General features: G+C 52.8%; 2 protein-coding genes across 2 annotated transcripts; both read right to left on the bottom strand.

Annotated features, from left to right (window-relative positions):
• Positions 1-1,109: 1,109 nt before the first annotated feature.
• Positions 1,110-11,353, bottom strand: LRRC23 (leucine rich repeat containing 23; the record flags this gene model as incomplete). Its single annotated transcript, XM_080612694.1, has 9 exons — positions 1,110-1,148; positions 1,424-1,646; positions 2,235-2,371; positions 5,835-5,965; positions 6,063-6,316; positions 7,577-7,689; positions 7,915-7,975; positions 8,120-8,215; positions 11,181-11,353. The coding sequence occupies 9 exons, from the start codon at positions 11,351-11,353 to the stop codon at positions 1,110-1,112; spliced, it is 1,227 nt and encodes a 408-aa protein (XP_080468820.1).
• Positions 11,354-12,370: 1,017 nt separating this feature from the next.
• On the bottom strand, positions 12,371-15,198 carry TPI1 (triosephosphate isomerase 1). The gene is made up of 7 exons (XM_080612758.1): positions 15,014-15,198; positions 14,168-14,291; positions 13,998-14,082; positions 13,737-13,869; positions 13,402-13,487; positions 13,119-13,206; positions 12,371-12,850 (listed from the first exon to the last, which is right to left on the bottom strand). Exons 1-7 carry the CDS (start codon positions 15,123-15,125, stop codon positions 12,732-12,734), a joined length of 747 nt encoding a protein of 248 aa, XP_080468884.1. The 5' UTR covers positions 15,126-15,198; the 3' UTR covers positions 12,371-12,731.
• Positions 15,199-15,235: the final 37 nt, after the last annotated feature.

Consider the following 15,235-nt stretch of genomic DNA (forward strand, 5'->3'; position numbering starts at 1 on the left):
CAACACCTCAGGAGGCTGGGGACCGGTCTGCTCTGAGGCTGGATCCTTTACCCAGCAGTGCCCAAACTGAGCTTTGCCTCCTCCCCACCCGCATCTCCCTGTAAAGCTCCATCCCGCAGCGCCTGCCGGCAATGCCCTTGGGAGCAGCGCCTATCCTTGTTGACTGCCCCCCCTCCTGCAATCCCCTGGGTTCACATCTGAAACGATGCTTTCCCGGGGTGGGGAAGGAGGGAGCACCTGAAATTAAAATACGAAAGAAAAGTGAGCAGAGTGGGGGGTGAGGAGGAAGAGGTGGGAGGAGCAGGGGGAGGAAGCGAGGGGAGTTCGGTTGTTAATGCCGCTCAGCGTGGACCTTCTCCGCAGGGACCCCGAAGTGCGTGTGGGGTTTGGAGGACACGGGGTGGGGGGCAGAAACGTGCATGCGGTGAGGAGGGCGCTGGCCGTGGAGAGACACTTACCTTCCTAGGGTAGGGGTGAACGAGAGACACTGAGAAAGTACTGGTGGAAAGGAGCGAGGACGGAGCTGAGGAGGGATGCAGGACCTCAAGGGGAGATGATGTGTCCTCTAAGCCAACGGCGGCAGCAGCAGCAGGATGGAGACGCCCCTGATAGGGCCGGGACAGCAGCATGTGACCCAGAGCTGCGATGAGTCAGGATTTAGCAAAGCTTTGCAAACAGCACGTAGAGGATGGAGAGAGAAAGAGGGAGAGACAGACAGGGGATAGACGTAGACAGACGAGGGTGAGGAAGCCGGGAATGGGAGTGGGTGTGCAGGATAAACAACTCCAGTCACTCCAGGCTCATTAATTATTTTTATTCAAATCAGAAAATGTTGTAGGATTTTTCGGAGGCATAAGTTGAACCACAAAACCTGTAACTTTTCACTTTTCCCTCTCAGGCCTACTGAGGAGAAGGCACATGAGTGCAGTGACTGCAAAAGCCCACTGCAGTACCTCAGAGCAGCTTCCAGGACCAGGGTGGTCAGCCCTCCTGTTTTCTTCTCCAGGGGCAAGCTGAGGTGAGGGTGGGTCTGGTACCTATGACTGCACATGTGGGGGAAGGCATCTCCAAACCTAGACTGGCTCTGGGTACAGGTGTTAAAACCAGGGTCACTCAGTCGCATCACCCTGCCCTGATCTCTCCATTTCCTGAAGAAGAAAAGAGGGACGAGTTAAATGACTCCATGCCAGAATTCCTTTCACCACTCACTTCTGCTAGTGGGGATGGGGATGGCCAGAGGGTTGTGATGCTGGCCATCACAATCAGGTTGTGAAGCCTGGTCTCTGTTTCAGACTGTCTTTGCCCTTGGGACTGACCTCTCTTAGCCTTCTCCTCATGTAATCTAGAGAAGGAGAGGCTTGATCAGCATGTGTGATCCTCTCTCTCTCCCTTCACTTCCGTCCTCTGGCCATGCTGGTCTCACCTTTTCCTCTTCCTGCCTTCTCTGACAGATTTCTTTTGCCTCTGCCCGCTCCTCTTGCTCAACTACATCCTTGTCCAGACGCTGCAGGTGTGGCAGCAGGGCCAGGACCTCCAGCCGGTAATCGGTCTTCTCAGAGCATGGATTGTCCAACAGCACCAGTGCTTGCAGCATGGGCAGGACCCGCAGTTTTGCCACCTCCTGAAAGCTACTGATCCCATTGTTCCTGAAGAAGAGGAAGCACAGAGAGCAGGGCAAAGAGACACGTGCAAGTAGTGAGATCCCTTTGGAACGGTAGGGTGACAAGACAAACAAAGCAAGACTTGTTAGCATGATAGACTGTAGACTTTAGATCACAGACCTGTGATCTACAGTACAGATCTGCCTGCAGCTCCTCAGACTGAGGGACAAAAAGGACGTCTCTGGATTTCTCTGTGCTCAGACAGTCCACTGAGTTGTGTGGTATTACCATTGCCTTGTATAGCAAATGCCAAGAAGTAAAGGGCACTTCACTCATGTCCAGGGCACAGAGAACATGCTGAGAGGAATACAGAGGAGCTATGGCAAGGAATAGAAAGTATGAGGTGGGGTGTGAGAGTGACTGAAAGGCAGATCTTTTCTGAAAAGCCCAGGAAAAGCCCTGGCTGTTATGACTCTTGACAGCTGAGTCCTGAACACCAGGTAGGACAGTAAAGGTTGACCCATCCCCATCAGCTCTTCAACTTCCAAAGAAACCAGAAAATCCTAAAGATCTAAATAGGAATGCAGCCTGATGAAGGGATCTCTGTTCCCCATCAGATCAGGGAGGACCCACCGTAGGTTGAGGTACTGCAGGCACTTCATACTACTAGAGAATCCATCCAGGGTCTCGAGCTGGTTGTCACGCAGGTGCAGAGTTGCCAGCTGCTCTAGCCCCTCAAGGCCTTCAAGGCTTGAAATGGTGTTCTGGGCCTGAGCACCAGGGAGGCAGGAAGAGAGAAGGAAAAAGGGGACACAGAGGAGAGAGAACAGCAGTTATTTCTGGCATTTAAAGCTCTTTCTACCCTTCAGAATCCCTGCCACTCATAACGCAGCCTTTTCTGAAGCTAGATTGTGTTGCTCAAGGTCTTACCCAAACGGATTTTAAGTATTCAGATTCAAGGACCAAAAGTTTACCAAAAAAGTGTTTCCTGTAGCATCCCTTGGTGATGGAGACAAAGCCACGCCAGGTGAATATGCTGCTGCCAGCACAGCACTCTCTTTCCATGGCAGTGCCAAATCTGGGTTCCTAAGACCACAGAGAGCAACAGTGTGGAGGGGAAAGGATGGACCTAAGCCTGAAACAAGTGTATTTAAAGGATGAATAACCAGCCTCTCTCAGGTACTCCATGTAGTCCAGGGATCTTCATTAGCTGCTTCTCATGTGGGGGAAATCTACTACCAAGAAGTCTCCTCCTCTCCTCTAGGAGCAGAAACAGAAGCAGGCTGCATGTTCCTGAGAGAGGTTGCAGACATGGTGGTTAGTTTAATATTAAACTTTTCCAGGTATAATTGTTGCTCTCCATCCGCAGATGCACCTTCTTGCAACAAATCTGACAATCTTATGGCAGAAAGTCCAACGTTCCTCATCACTGAATTTCATTCACTTCATTGTGATGTGAGTTATGAGACAGGGACATACAAAGTGCTGGGCTGATGGTTGGGCTCAGTGATCTTAGAAGTCTTTTCTAACCGAAAGAATTCTGTGAAGCTCTGAATTTCAGCCATAGTTTCACGGGAGGGTTTCGGCTGGAAAAGGCCACTAGAGGTCTCCCGGCCTGGCTCAGCGCAGTGCCAGCACCCAGCTAGCTCACGCTGCTCACCCCCTTGTGCAGCCACGCTTGGAACATCCCTGGTGACTACAACCACTCCTCTGCGTTCTCCAGCCGTAGCAGGGGGGGATTCGCTTGTGGTTGGGGCTGCAGTCTCTAAGGACGCTGATACCTGGGCAGGAAGCAGGGAGAGAGGTCCTGATGTGCTCCCTGAGCTTTGCTGGTACCCAGGCAGTGACGTGGCCAGGGGCCAAGACTAATAAAAGGAGCACATGCCGAACTGGTGGGGTAGGAGAATGGTTTAGGGCTGGGTCACTCAGGAAAAGAGCATTTTGTAGAAAAGGAGGATTTTGATGGAAACTGGACAAAGGAGAGTCTGGACCAGCTGGGCCAAATAAAGAGGGTAACACAGGGACAAAAAGAGGAAGGCTGGAGATACAGTGAAGGTTGTGTGAACAGATTTAACAGCAGGAAGGATTAATACTCTGAACCTCAGAGCATGTCAGGAGCTGGTGTGGGAAACAGGGTGAGGAGCTCACAGACCACTGCTCTGTAAGATGAATAATGACCTCCTGACACTCTCATTTTCTTCATGACTTCAGTGTGGACAGTTTTAACAGCTCTGGCCCTATAAGCACTAACAGGGCAATGCAGAAAAGGTTCTTTTCAGAGTTAGGTTGTTGGGTTTTTTTCCCTACATCAAATAACATTCCTTATGACACCTTTGAGTGATCACATCATCACTGTAGCTTAGATACCAGTTCTTCACATAGATGTGATGCCACCATTTCTTATGGAAAGCTACTAGAATGTGTTGCCCATGGTTGCCTCCCCCCTTCCTGCATCCCTGGCCTTACTCTAGCTGGTTGTTGTCACCACTGCTGCAGTGACTGGGAGCTAACAGAGCCCTGCTGACAGGGCTCTGACAGGAAGCAGTGATCCTCAAGCTGTCCCAATGGGACAGAGCCAGCTCATAGTCTTCCTGCTAGTAGGTATAACTTTATTAGTGCTCCCTTTCATCTGCAACTATGTCATACATTAACCACATTTGGTTGCACTCCTTTAAGCTGAACCGTTTGTCTTGAACTCTGTCCTTGAGGCATCAGCTACATCTACCCATGGCTCAAGTAATACTGAAATCTTTATACAGAAAGCAAAGGACCTCCTGGAGAGAAACCTCCCTCCAGAATGCTAGAATGAGCACGTGGACATGGGAGGCAAGTTCAAGCCCCAAAGATTCCTGAGAAATTAGTCAGTTATTCTTATTTTAATAATCACATCTTGCAATTTTCCTGCTTCACATGTGCAGCTCAGAAATCCCTCAGTCATGCCAGTAACCTTTAAATCATGGCATCACAGACTCATAGAATCATGGAATGGTTTGGATTGGAAGGGACCGTAAAGCTCATCCAGTTCCAACCCCCTGGCATGGGCAGGGACACCTTCCGCTAGACCAGATTGCTCCAAAGCCCCATCCAGCCTGGCCTTGAACACTGCCAGGGACTGGGCAGCCACAGCTTCTCTGGACACCCTGTGACAGCATCTCACCACCCTCACAGGGAAGAACTTCTGCCTAAGAGCTCATTCATCTCAGCCTCCCCTCTGTCAGTTTAAAGCCATTCCCCCTTGTCCTCTCCCTACAGGCACTTGGCAAAAGTCCCTCACCAGATTTCTTGTAGGCCTTATGCTGTGTTTGCTTCCCTGCAATCATTCACTAAAGTCACTGTTTTCACTTTGAAATGCTGTACTGTATCTAGTGACTTATCCAATTCATCCCTCCTTTGAGCACCCTCTAGTCCTAAAATCTCAGCTTTCCACCAGAAAATTGCAGGCAATCTCAGCAAGCCATCTCCTCAGTGTTTTCTGACAGGGAGTCTTGATTCTAAAAGCCTTTGGAATCTGTAATTGCTTTTTAAGGGGTAGTGACTCAGGACACTCTATCTAGCCTTTGCAAGCTGTAGCACCGTGTGATGCATGGAACTAAGCTATGCCTACTTTCTTCACTCGTGTCTCTAGGAGTAAGTGTTCTCTGAAGCTATAGTTTATGATGTTAAGAAATCTAACTATCTTTTTTTTTGTTAACCACTTTTACTATCTTAGTTTCAATGCAATGTTTAACCAGTTTCCTTTTGGCAGCTGAAGTGTGAATCATGTAATTGTACTGGTTTTAAACCAGTATTTGATTAGGCCCGTCAGAGAGGAGAAAGAGGCATTGCCTTCCCCTGCCACCCAGAGCAAACCTGTTGCTTTCCCCACGGACCTCTGGGGGTCCTGGGGCACAGGGAATACAGGCTTGCCTAACACTGCCAAAAGAGAATACCCACAGGAGGAGAGAACCCAACACACTGAACACCCGTCTGCTGTTTGCAGAGCTAGTACTGGTCAGTGGCTGCTCCCTTCACACTGTCTGGGCAGACAGTGAGGAGCTACCCCAAAAAAAGTGATTTTGTCTCTTTATCTCTCTGAAATCTGTTCCTCTCTTGGGCTGAGAAGATTGAACTGATTGCACTGGCACAAAATTTGTGCTGCTTTGAAGGGCACAGTGTCTTACTTCCTCACATGGGCTGGAGGTTCCAGGCTCTGGAGCAGCTCTGTCCCACTCCCCAAGCTGGCTGATCCCTTACCAGATAGAGGGTCTTGAGCTTGGGAAGACTGAGCCCTACTGTGCTCTTTAGCTTGTTTCTTCGCAGCTCCAGGATTTGTAGGCTGAACAATTGGTCATGACTCAGGCCCAGCGCTGTCTGGATTTTATTTTCTGAGTACCAGAGGAAGAAGGAAACAATGAGAGAATTAATCCCACCTGAAGAGAGTGTCCTGTAGGCACAAGAATGAGGAGAGGGGTCTTTTATCACCTTTCATGCTGAGGTTGGCTAAGCGGGGGTGAGTAATGCCCTCCATGTCCTTGATGCAGTTGCGAGCAAAGCTGATGACCTGGAGGTAAGGCAGCTCCTCCATACGGGCACTGCTCAGCAGGTTCCCATCCACCTTCAGCCAGAGCAGCTGGGTAAGGCTGCTCAGGGGGTCCAAATCCTGCAGCTTGTTCTCCGACAAATCCACGTACCGCAGGTGAACAAAGCTTTTGAGGAGGCTGATGTCTGTCAAGTCCCTGTGGGAGGGAGGATGTGAATAAAGTATCTCTCTTAGTTCCCCCTGCTACCAGCTTACAGCTGCTGGAGGGAGGGCATCCTCCTCTCCTACTTCCCTGCTGTCCTGGGAAGCCTTGCTGGAGAGAAGGAAGAAAAAGGCAGGTGATAGGGACAGGCTAAAACAGTCTGTAAAGAAGGCTGAATGGTTAAGATCGGACCCACTTTCCCAGCACAGTGAGTACTTGCTCCCATTGAATTTTATCTGTCAGAAGAGGGCAGAACCAGAGCAGAGAAAGAGGTTAAGTTGAGGGAGAAGGGTGTATGTTTAGGCAGCAGTGGCAACACCAAGGAATGTGTGGAAGGACTTTCCAAGTGGGAAAAAGCTGGTTGAGATACCTATGAGGCTGCTGAAAGACACACTGTTAACTGAGGCCTCTTAGTTAAATCTAGGATATACTGATAGGGCTGAGGCTCCAAATTGTCCCAAGGCCATTGTGACACTGTATTTAAGTTCACACCTTAAAGGTTAGCAGTTAACAGCAGAGATGCTTAATGTCTATTTCTCAAAGTGACTGTGGGGATGTCACCATCTTCGACCACATTGAGACCACATTGAGGGCAGGCTCCCCTCAGTGAAGGGGGACGTGGATGTTCCCACCAGTGCACCTGGCCATGGTGGAGGCAGCCCCCAGCTCAGGGCTGAGCAGGGACAAGCTATGCTGAGGTGCAGACTGGAAGCCAGATGGCTGGAAAACAGGGCCTGGAAACACTCCTGCCCTGCACGGCCGATTACCAGTGGCCTCACAGCACAACTGCTCTGTGGCCTACAGAAATGCCTGGCAAGGAGGAGGCTTTCTCTCCTATGAACACAGGCTGAGAGGAGAGGCCTGGAGAAGAGAAGGCTCTGTAAGGGGAGACCTTAGAGCAGCTCCCAGTGCCTAAAGGGGCTACAAGAAACCTGAAGAGGGGCTTTGGACAAGGGCCTGTAGGGACAGGAGAAGGGGAATGGCTTTAAACTGACAGAGGGGAGACTGAGATGAGATGTTATAAAGAAGTTCTTCCCTGTGAGGGTGCTGAGGTGCTAGCACAGGGTGCCCAGAGAAGCTGTGGCTGCCCCATCCCTGGCAGTGTTCAAGGCCACGTTGGACGGGGCTTGGAGCAACCTGCTCTAGTGGAAGGTGTCCCTGCCCGTGGCAGGGGGTTGGAACTGGATGAGCTTTAGGGTCGTTTCCAACCCAAACCATTCCATGCCTCTCCTGGGACAGATGTTGCACACTCACTTGGATTTGGCTTCAAATTTGACATAGGCATGGGCCAGGCCGTTGCTGGTCTTACAGAGGAGAGAGAGACCCTCCTTCAGGACCTCCTCCGTTAGGGGACACGGAGCCGGAGCCTGAGAGAGAAAGAGAGAGCTCACCACCAGCGCTGGCCTAGCCGCGGCCAGGCAGTGCTGTAGCCCCCGCCTCACCTGCTCCTCCTCCTCTGTCTCCTTTTCCTTCTCCACCGCCTCCTCCTCCTCCACCACCTCCTTCTCTTCATCCTCTTCTTCCTCCCCCCTCTCTTTCTCCTCTTCCTCTCCCCACTCCTCCTCCTCCAGCTTCTCGTCCTCCATCCTCACTGGCCCCGCTCCCTGCCGCGCTGAGGCAGCTCCCTCAGGCTGCGCGGACCGCGGCGCGCCGCTGCCATGGAAACCGGGCAGGCGGGGCCCGGATTCCCTGCCATAGCAACCGCGCTGAGCGACAGCCCCGGGGCAGGGTCTGCTGCTCCCAGCCGGGGCCTCAGCGCAGCCTCCGGGCAGGGCGCTCCTCCTCCCGCAGCGTTACCCTCCGCCCCTAGCAGGGCCTCTGCTGCTGCCTCGGGCAGTGCATGTATGAAGTCCGGAGCCCGGAGTAACCTCCCCCAAAAAGAGGCTTCTCGAGCTGCAAGGGGAAGCGTTCCGGTTAGCGCATCCCGCAGCTAACGCTCGGGGTCCTGTAGTAAGGCGGGCGCTGCCGGTTTGCCCTGTGCCTGCCATCTATGCTTCCAGTGGCTTCTTTATTCACCATCCTGCTGGTAGTGCTCTGCCCAGCTGGCTGCTTGTGTTAGCTGGCTGCTCTGCCTGCAAGAGCTTGTCATTTCTGGTATTAAATTCCACGTGGAAAGCTCAGAGTGGATCATCGTCATTAGAAGCACTTTCACAGAATATAGGATCATGGAATGGTTTGGGTTGGAAGGGACCTTAAAGCTCATCCAGTTCCAGCCCCCTGCCACGGGCAGGGACACCTTCCACTAGAGCAGGTTGCTCCAAGCCCCATCCAACCTGGCCTTGAACACTGCCAGGAATGGGGCAGCCACAGCTTCTCTGGTCAACCTGTGCCAGCACCTCAGCAACCTCACAGGGAAGAGCTTCTTTATAACATCTCATCTCAGTCTCCCCTCTTGTCAGTTTAAAGCCATTCCCCTTGTCCTGTCCCTACAGGCCCTTGTAAAACGTTGCTTTCCAGGATCTTTCATGATTCTGCTCTACTCTCCCAAGTGCTCCTGGCCCTTCCTTGCTGAGTGATGTCCGCAATTATCAAAAGTGTATCCAGAGAACTGAAGGATCATTTCAGTGGGAAGAAACTGCTGGAGGTTGTCCTGCCCACCTCAAAATGGAGCTGGCTTCAAAATTAGGCTGGGCTGCACAGGGTGGTGGTCACTCATGCAGCAAATAATCTGTGTGGAAAGACACTCATTCTCCCTGGTAAATGCTTAGTTACCATGTGGAGCAGAATTAGGGTCTGCATGGAACCTCCATGATGTGTCTCCTCAGATGCCAGGAAGTGTCTTTTGGGGTAAAGTGTCCTGACCAGCTGTGGTGAGGCTGCTTCAGCCCTCTTCTCCAGGTTGGGGAGCTGGGGAGGGCTGAGACTGCAGTGCCAGTGGGTGCCATGAGTGCCTGTGGGTCTGCGCCCCCTGTGTCTGACAAGCACAGCCGGGTGTCTTGTGGTTAGTACCAAAGTCCAAGGTCCTGCTCCCTTTCCCTCCAGTGTACTTTGCCTCTTTGCAGCCCCTGGGCAATATTCGTGTTAGATAAGCTGGGCCAAGCTCAGCTGGACACAACCATCAGACATGAGTCTCAGGCTCTCTCAGTGTCACCCCTCAGTGCTCCTCAGCACTGGCCTCTTCTATGCTACACTTGCCCCATCTGCATTCACTCCCTGGCCATTAACCTGCACATGATGTAGTTTTCCACCATATCCCCTGCAAAAGAACCCTCAACACATAAAGTACTCCAGGCCCTCTTGCCTTTGCTTTCCAAGGCTTTAAGGAGCCCTTCAGCAAATCAGTGCTGGAGGAAAAACAACAACATGGTTTTCTTCCTGTCCCTTGTCACTTGATGCTGAAGCATGGACTGGTGGGAGTTGTCTGTGACTTTATGCACATATTTTACGTGTTCTGACAGCAGGATCCTATGGCTCAACTGCCTTGTTTCTAGATGACCATAGAACTAAAAAAGGGAACAAGAGAAATTATACACAGGAAACCAACTCAGAGAGAAATTTTGTTTAGTTTTTTATATATATATATATATGCACATATATAACTAAAAGACCCCAAACCTATCTATACTGATCATTAAGGAGGTTATGTGCTAAAACCTCGTTTGCACACCCACAGAGGAACACAGGGAGATGATGACTGGGGGGGACCACAAACAGCACCCTGCTGAGCTGCCCCCAGGCCCATCGAAGGAGCCATCAGCCCACCAAAGGAGCACAGAGGCACGGTTGCAGGTGGGAACCCCAATTAAGGACTGGGAGGAAGGGACATCCTGTGACCCTCCCAGGGGACCCTCAGCTCCAGAGTGCCTTTAGGGCTGGGGGGTCACTGTGTTCAGGGGTGTGGGACACATGATGGGATACAAGGGAAGAGTGTTTGGGGATTGCACAGGATTCATTAGGATGTGTTCAGGGGAGGAGCCAAAGGTGGGAAAAGGATGGATCTAGGTGATGTGCGCAGGATCAAGTGTGGGAAAACAGGGATAAGGGACTGAAAAGGACTGATTGCATGTAAATGGTTTGAGGTGGTTTGGCCGTGTCCGTCCCATCTGTTCATTAAACTCTTTTAATAAACTTTGCCCTGGGTGAGGGATGCTTGTTGCCATGTGCAGGGGTGTGGGGGGGCTGTGGGTGCCAGCGGCCCATGGGGCAGGTGAGTGTGTGAGTGGCAGTGAGGGTGCAGTTGGACCAGAAAGCAAGGGGGCATGAGGGAGGGCTACAAGGGAGGGGGTGGTGCCAGGGACACTGAGGGAGTCCCAGCAGCTGCTGAAGAGGCTGGGGGGGGGGTGTCCCTGGGGATCCAGAGCACCACAGGGGAGGTGGCTACTGGGGAACCAGGGGGTCTGGAGAGGCTGGGATTGAGGGGCAGCTGCTGGGCAGGCTGCCTGAGCCCAGCTGCTAGAAGGAGCCATGCTGTACATATGTTGTGTGTATGTATAGATCTATAGACACACACATATGTATATGCATGCTCACTAGTGCACCTCCATCCTACTCAGCTGGAAGAGGGGGTGGGATGAGGTCCCTGGTGCTGTGTTTGTGTGAATGAGCTCTGTGTGTTTGTCCATGTATAGATGTTGAAGTGGTGTATATGTGTGCTTGTGTGTGTGTGACTACTCGGAATACAACTGCAGCCTGGCTACTGTTTGGGGCTGGTGACATGGAGCTACAGCAGCCTCCCTCAGGCTGTGTCACATCAGGCACAATGCATTTTTCCCAGCAGCAACCCCGTTCAAGATCCAACCACCACAATTTGCAGTGAGGATCTGGGAGTATTCGCACTTCACAGAGCCGTGGCCTTGCTAGAAAGCAGACAAAACAAAACTAAACCAAGATCTTTCATTCCTGCTAATGCATAAATTACTGTCCATGAGTGTATTCCTCATTAAAGGAATGCTTTTTACGCCTCTGTGTTCTCCGCACAGCAGCAGGATCGATGCGCAGCTCACATCCTGTTTTCCCTATGTAGGTCACCCCCTGGGCTCCGTGGCGCGGAGGGCACACACCACGGGGCTGCAGCCGGTCCCGGTGAACCATCCTCCCTCCATCTTACAGCCGGCGCATGGCCCCGCGGCCGCCTGAGGGCGCCCCAGCACCGGCAACCGCCCGCGCCGGCCCCGGCTCCTCCCCGGGAGCGGAACGCGCGATCACGGTGGGGATTAGCAGGTGGGTATGGAAGGGCACAGCGGCAGCGGGTGTCCCTCCTCCGCGGTCCCCTCCCGCCTCTCGTCCCTCGGGTGATGCGGGAAAGGGAGGAACGTGCCACATCTGCATGAACCACAGACCAGAACAAGAGCCAGGAGAGCGCATCGCAGCTCTGAGCTGCCAGCCCCTCCACACATCTGCTTCCAACCAGGGGCACTGGCCCTTTGGCTCCCAAGGATGCACCACCCCACTGCTAAGCTCCTCCTTGTGAGGCACTTGCTTTCTAGTTACCCTTAGCACTAGCTAAAGATCGCCTAGCTAGTGCAGCAGATGGGAAGTAACAGCTAGTCCTGCCTTCTGACCCAGCAGAGCACGGCTGAAAGCAGGCAGCAAGCACAGCCTCATGACATGGCCTGAAAACCTTTCCCTGTGCAAAGAAGGTGCTGCACTGCGCTGCATTTAATGAGCAGCAACGTCAATCATCAGTTGTCACAGGCAAGGAGCAGGGATGAGGGCATGGAAAGATCAGCCCACGAGAGTTGACAGGCAGGTGCTGGAATAAAGAGACATGGAAGAGATGCACACAAATCACTATGAGCATAAAAAGGTGCTGTAACATGACAGAAGATGCTCAGGGCATACTGCAGATGAAGCCTATAATAGCATGTCAAACCTGTGCAATGCCCACTGCAGCAATGGTGGGCCCTCAAAGAAAAGGCCACCAAACCCACACTACCTGCCCTGGAAGCAGGTACCTTCACAAGCAGTGAGTTCTGTACACTGCTTGTCCCCAGCTGCTTCCAAGTAAGAACCAGGACACACCTTTGCTTTTTCTTTTTTCATTTATTGTTCAGTAGGGGACATGGGTGAGGTAAGACATCTCACAAGGGACTAAGCTGACAGGCTCCTTGCTGATGGAGCTGAAGGATGCAAGAGACTGTAGAGCTCTTTCTTCCTTCCCCCAGCACCAGTGACCCCTTCTCCCTGCAGCACAGCAGGGAAAAGGGGAGGGTACTGGCCAGGTTGTGGGCTTCTATGGGTCAACAGGCAACCAAGGATTTTGCCAACACAGAGAGGAGGCTGTCAAGACTCTGCTGAGACAGGCCCCCACTAACAGGACTCCAACATGGTGTGTGGGGGGTTAGCAGCACAGCTACAACAATAACCGTGGATGGGGGAAGCCTCAGAACAGAGACGTGTGCAATGAAGGGTCCCTTTTTGCTTTCATGTCTTGCTCTTAACCACAAGGGACTGTTCCTCACTGGTTGCTTTAGTGCCTGGCATTGATAATATCCACAAACTCGGGCTTGAGAGAAGCTCCACCAACAAGGAAGCCATCCACATCATGCTGAGAGGCCAGCTCCTTACAGTTGCTGCCAGTGACTGAACCTGAGGAGGGAACAGTATTGTAAGGTCAGATGTGGCCAGCTCCAAAAAATGGGGGCAGGGTAAGACCTGCAAGGTACTAGCCACCTCTCACTATGCAGATATGCAGACAGCAAGACTGTCTCCCATTTACCCAAACAAGCTAGTAAGTGGTTCTTCATGCTCTGACAGGCTCCAGTTTCCTCACTAGCCGAGCATGCTGTATAACTGCAGCAATAAGCAGAGAAACAAAGTGCTTCTTGCACTGGAAAGAGGCTTCAGAGTCATTTACCTCCATAGATGATCCTAGTTGACTGAGCAACAGCATCAGACACATGGCTTTTCAGCCACCCCCTCAGCTTCTCATGAACTTCCTGAGCCTGCAATGGAACAGAAAGGGTTGCACTGAGGACTGAGCCATTCTACACACCATTCCCTTCCAAAGAGAATGGACAATCTCTTGGAGACAATCTTAAGAGATCCTCTAAATCTTTATTCTTTAGAGAGAACCTTCAAGATCTCTTGAGCAGGAAGGGTCAGTGGGCCATTTAGTCAGTCATTTCCCTTCTTCATACCTGTTGTGGAGTTGCAGTTTTACCAGTTCCAATAGCCCAAACTGGTTCATAGGCAAGAACCACTTTACCCCAGTCCTTCACGTTATCTGGAGAGGAGGGAGAAAGCATAGGTGAGCACAGTACATGCTGGAAAAGGTAGAGCTAGAAAACTTCCTAGAACATACGGGCTTTTCATTAACATGATCACATTAATGTTGTGTGTGAACACTGAGAGCAATGTATTTGCAAGCCTTACAGCAAAGGCCAGGATGGCCATTACAGCCGTCCAGTTGAGGCTGGGATGGCCATTTCCCGAAAGTCCAAAGCAGTAAAAAGCACCCATTTTCTTTCCTTACCAGCAATGGCCTTGGTCTGTTCGAAAACCACCTTCTCTGTTATGCCAGCTTCTCTCTCATCCAGCTTCTCTCCAATGCAGGCAATGACTCCAAGGCCTTCAGCTAAAGCATGAGCCACCTTCTGCCCAATCAACTGGGCATGGGAAAGAAGCAAGATAGCTAAGTCAGACCTACTCCTGTAGCCTTATTTTAACTGCTCTTCCCTCCAGCTTTTGGAGGCACCTCTGATCTGAACCATTTCTCCATTCCAGGGTCACTCACCTCATCAGACTCCCCAAAAACATGCCTTCGCTCTGAGTGGCCCAGGATCACCCATGCGGCTCCAATATCTTTAATCATTGCTGGGCTGAGGAGAAAGGAGACTGCTTACACCTCTGGAGGAAATCCATGCCCCAGAGGGACCCTAGCTTCACCCTCCTGTGGAGGCTCACCTGATCTCTCCTGTGAAAGCGCCCTTTGGTACCTTGTAACAGTTCTGTGCTGCGACTCCAATCTTTGCATCGAGCTTCTGACGGGCAAAGTCAAGGTAGATGGAGGGGGCTCCACAAACCACCTCTGGAAGGCAAAGACGGTGCTTACCCTTGAGATGGGCGAAGGGCAGACACCCGGATCCCAGCTCCACGAGCTCTTCCCTCCCTCCCCTGCTCCTGGGAAGGCTCAGCCCGCCCTTGTTGACACGTGGGGACCTCATGCAGCAGGAGTACCTCCGCTACGTGAGGAATCAACAGCAGGAAGCCCTGCCCAGAGGGCAGAGAGATGGCACCAGGCCCACGGCCAGGCCCCTCTGCCGGTTCACACTGGTCCCTTGGGAAAGGCCTAGCTAAGAAACCAGGCGGGAATCACGCCCCGCTGCCCAGACCCGGCAGAACCGGGGAGGGCAGCGCCGCGCTTTGTAACCGGGTGCGGCGGTGAGGCCGGGATAAGGTCCCGCAGCCTGCCCCAGCAGCACAGCTCGGCTGAAAGCCGGAGCTCCGCGGCTCCGGCCGGGAGAGGGGACCGGGAGCACCGGGGCTGGGCAAAGCCGAGGCGAGAGGCCCATGGAGACGGCAGAGGCGGCACCAGGCCACCGCCGGGGCCTGCGTGGGAACCACTCCCGGCGCCCGAGGTTGCAGACAGAGGCGACCCGCGAGGTGCCAGCCGGACCACGGTCCCGGATCCGGTTTCGCGGGTATATTTAGCCCCGCTACCGGTTATATTTAGGCCCCCGCCGCCCTCTGACATTTGCCGGGCCGTGAGGCGCCGCGCGGGACGTGCGCTACGTGCGGCCGCGCCCTCACCGGTGTCGGCGGAGAGCTTGGCGCCGTTCAGCGTGTGGATGAGCTCGCCCAGGCTCTTCTTGTCGCCATTCATCTTCCAGTTGCCCCCCACGAAGAACTTCCTGGGCGCCATGGCGGGAACGGGCAGCGGCGAGGACCGGACGCAACGCGAAGGTCGGCGGCAGCGGCAGCGCGCGGCGACCCGGACCCGCTGTTATAGCCCGGCAGCGATCGAAGCCCCGC

Source organism: Psittacula echo (assembly GCF_963264785.1).
Source record: "Psittacula echo genome assembly, chromosome: 3".
NCBI lineage: Eukaryota > Metazoa > Chordata > Aves > Psittaciformes > Psittacidae > Psittacula > Psittacula echo.

What these genes read in the sequence shown, in the direction of transcription:
- TPI1 (XM_080612758.1), bottom strand. Translation starts at nt 15,125, where the DNA reads ATGGCGCCCAGGAAGTTCTTCGTGGGGGGCAACTGGAAGATGAATGGC. An exon ending in TTTTTGGGGAGTCTGATGAG is followed by an intron (nt 13,870 to 13,997) that starts GTGAGTGACCCT and finishes TCCCATGCCCAG; the next exon opens with TTGATTGGGCAGAAGGTGGC. An exon ending in ACAGACCAAGGCCATTGCTG is followed by an intron (nt 13,488 to 13,736) that starts GTAAGGAAAGAA and finishes CCTCCTCTCCAG; the next exon opens with ATAACGTGAAGGACTGGGGT.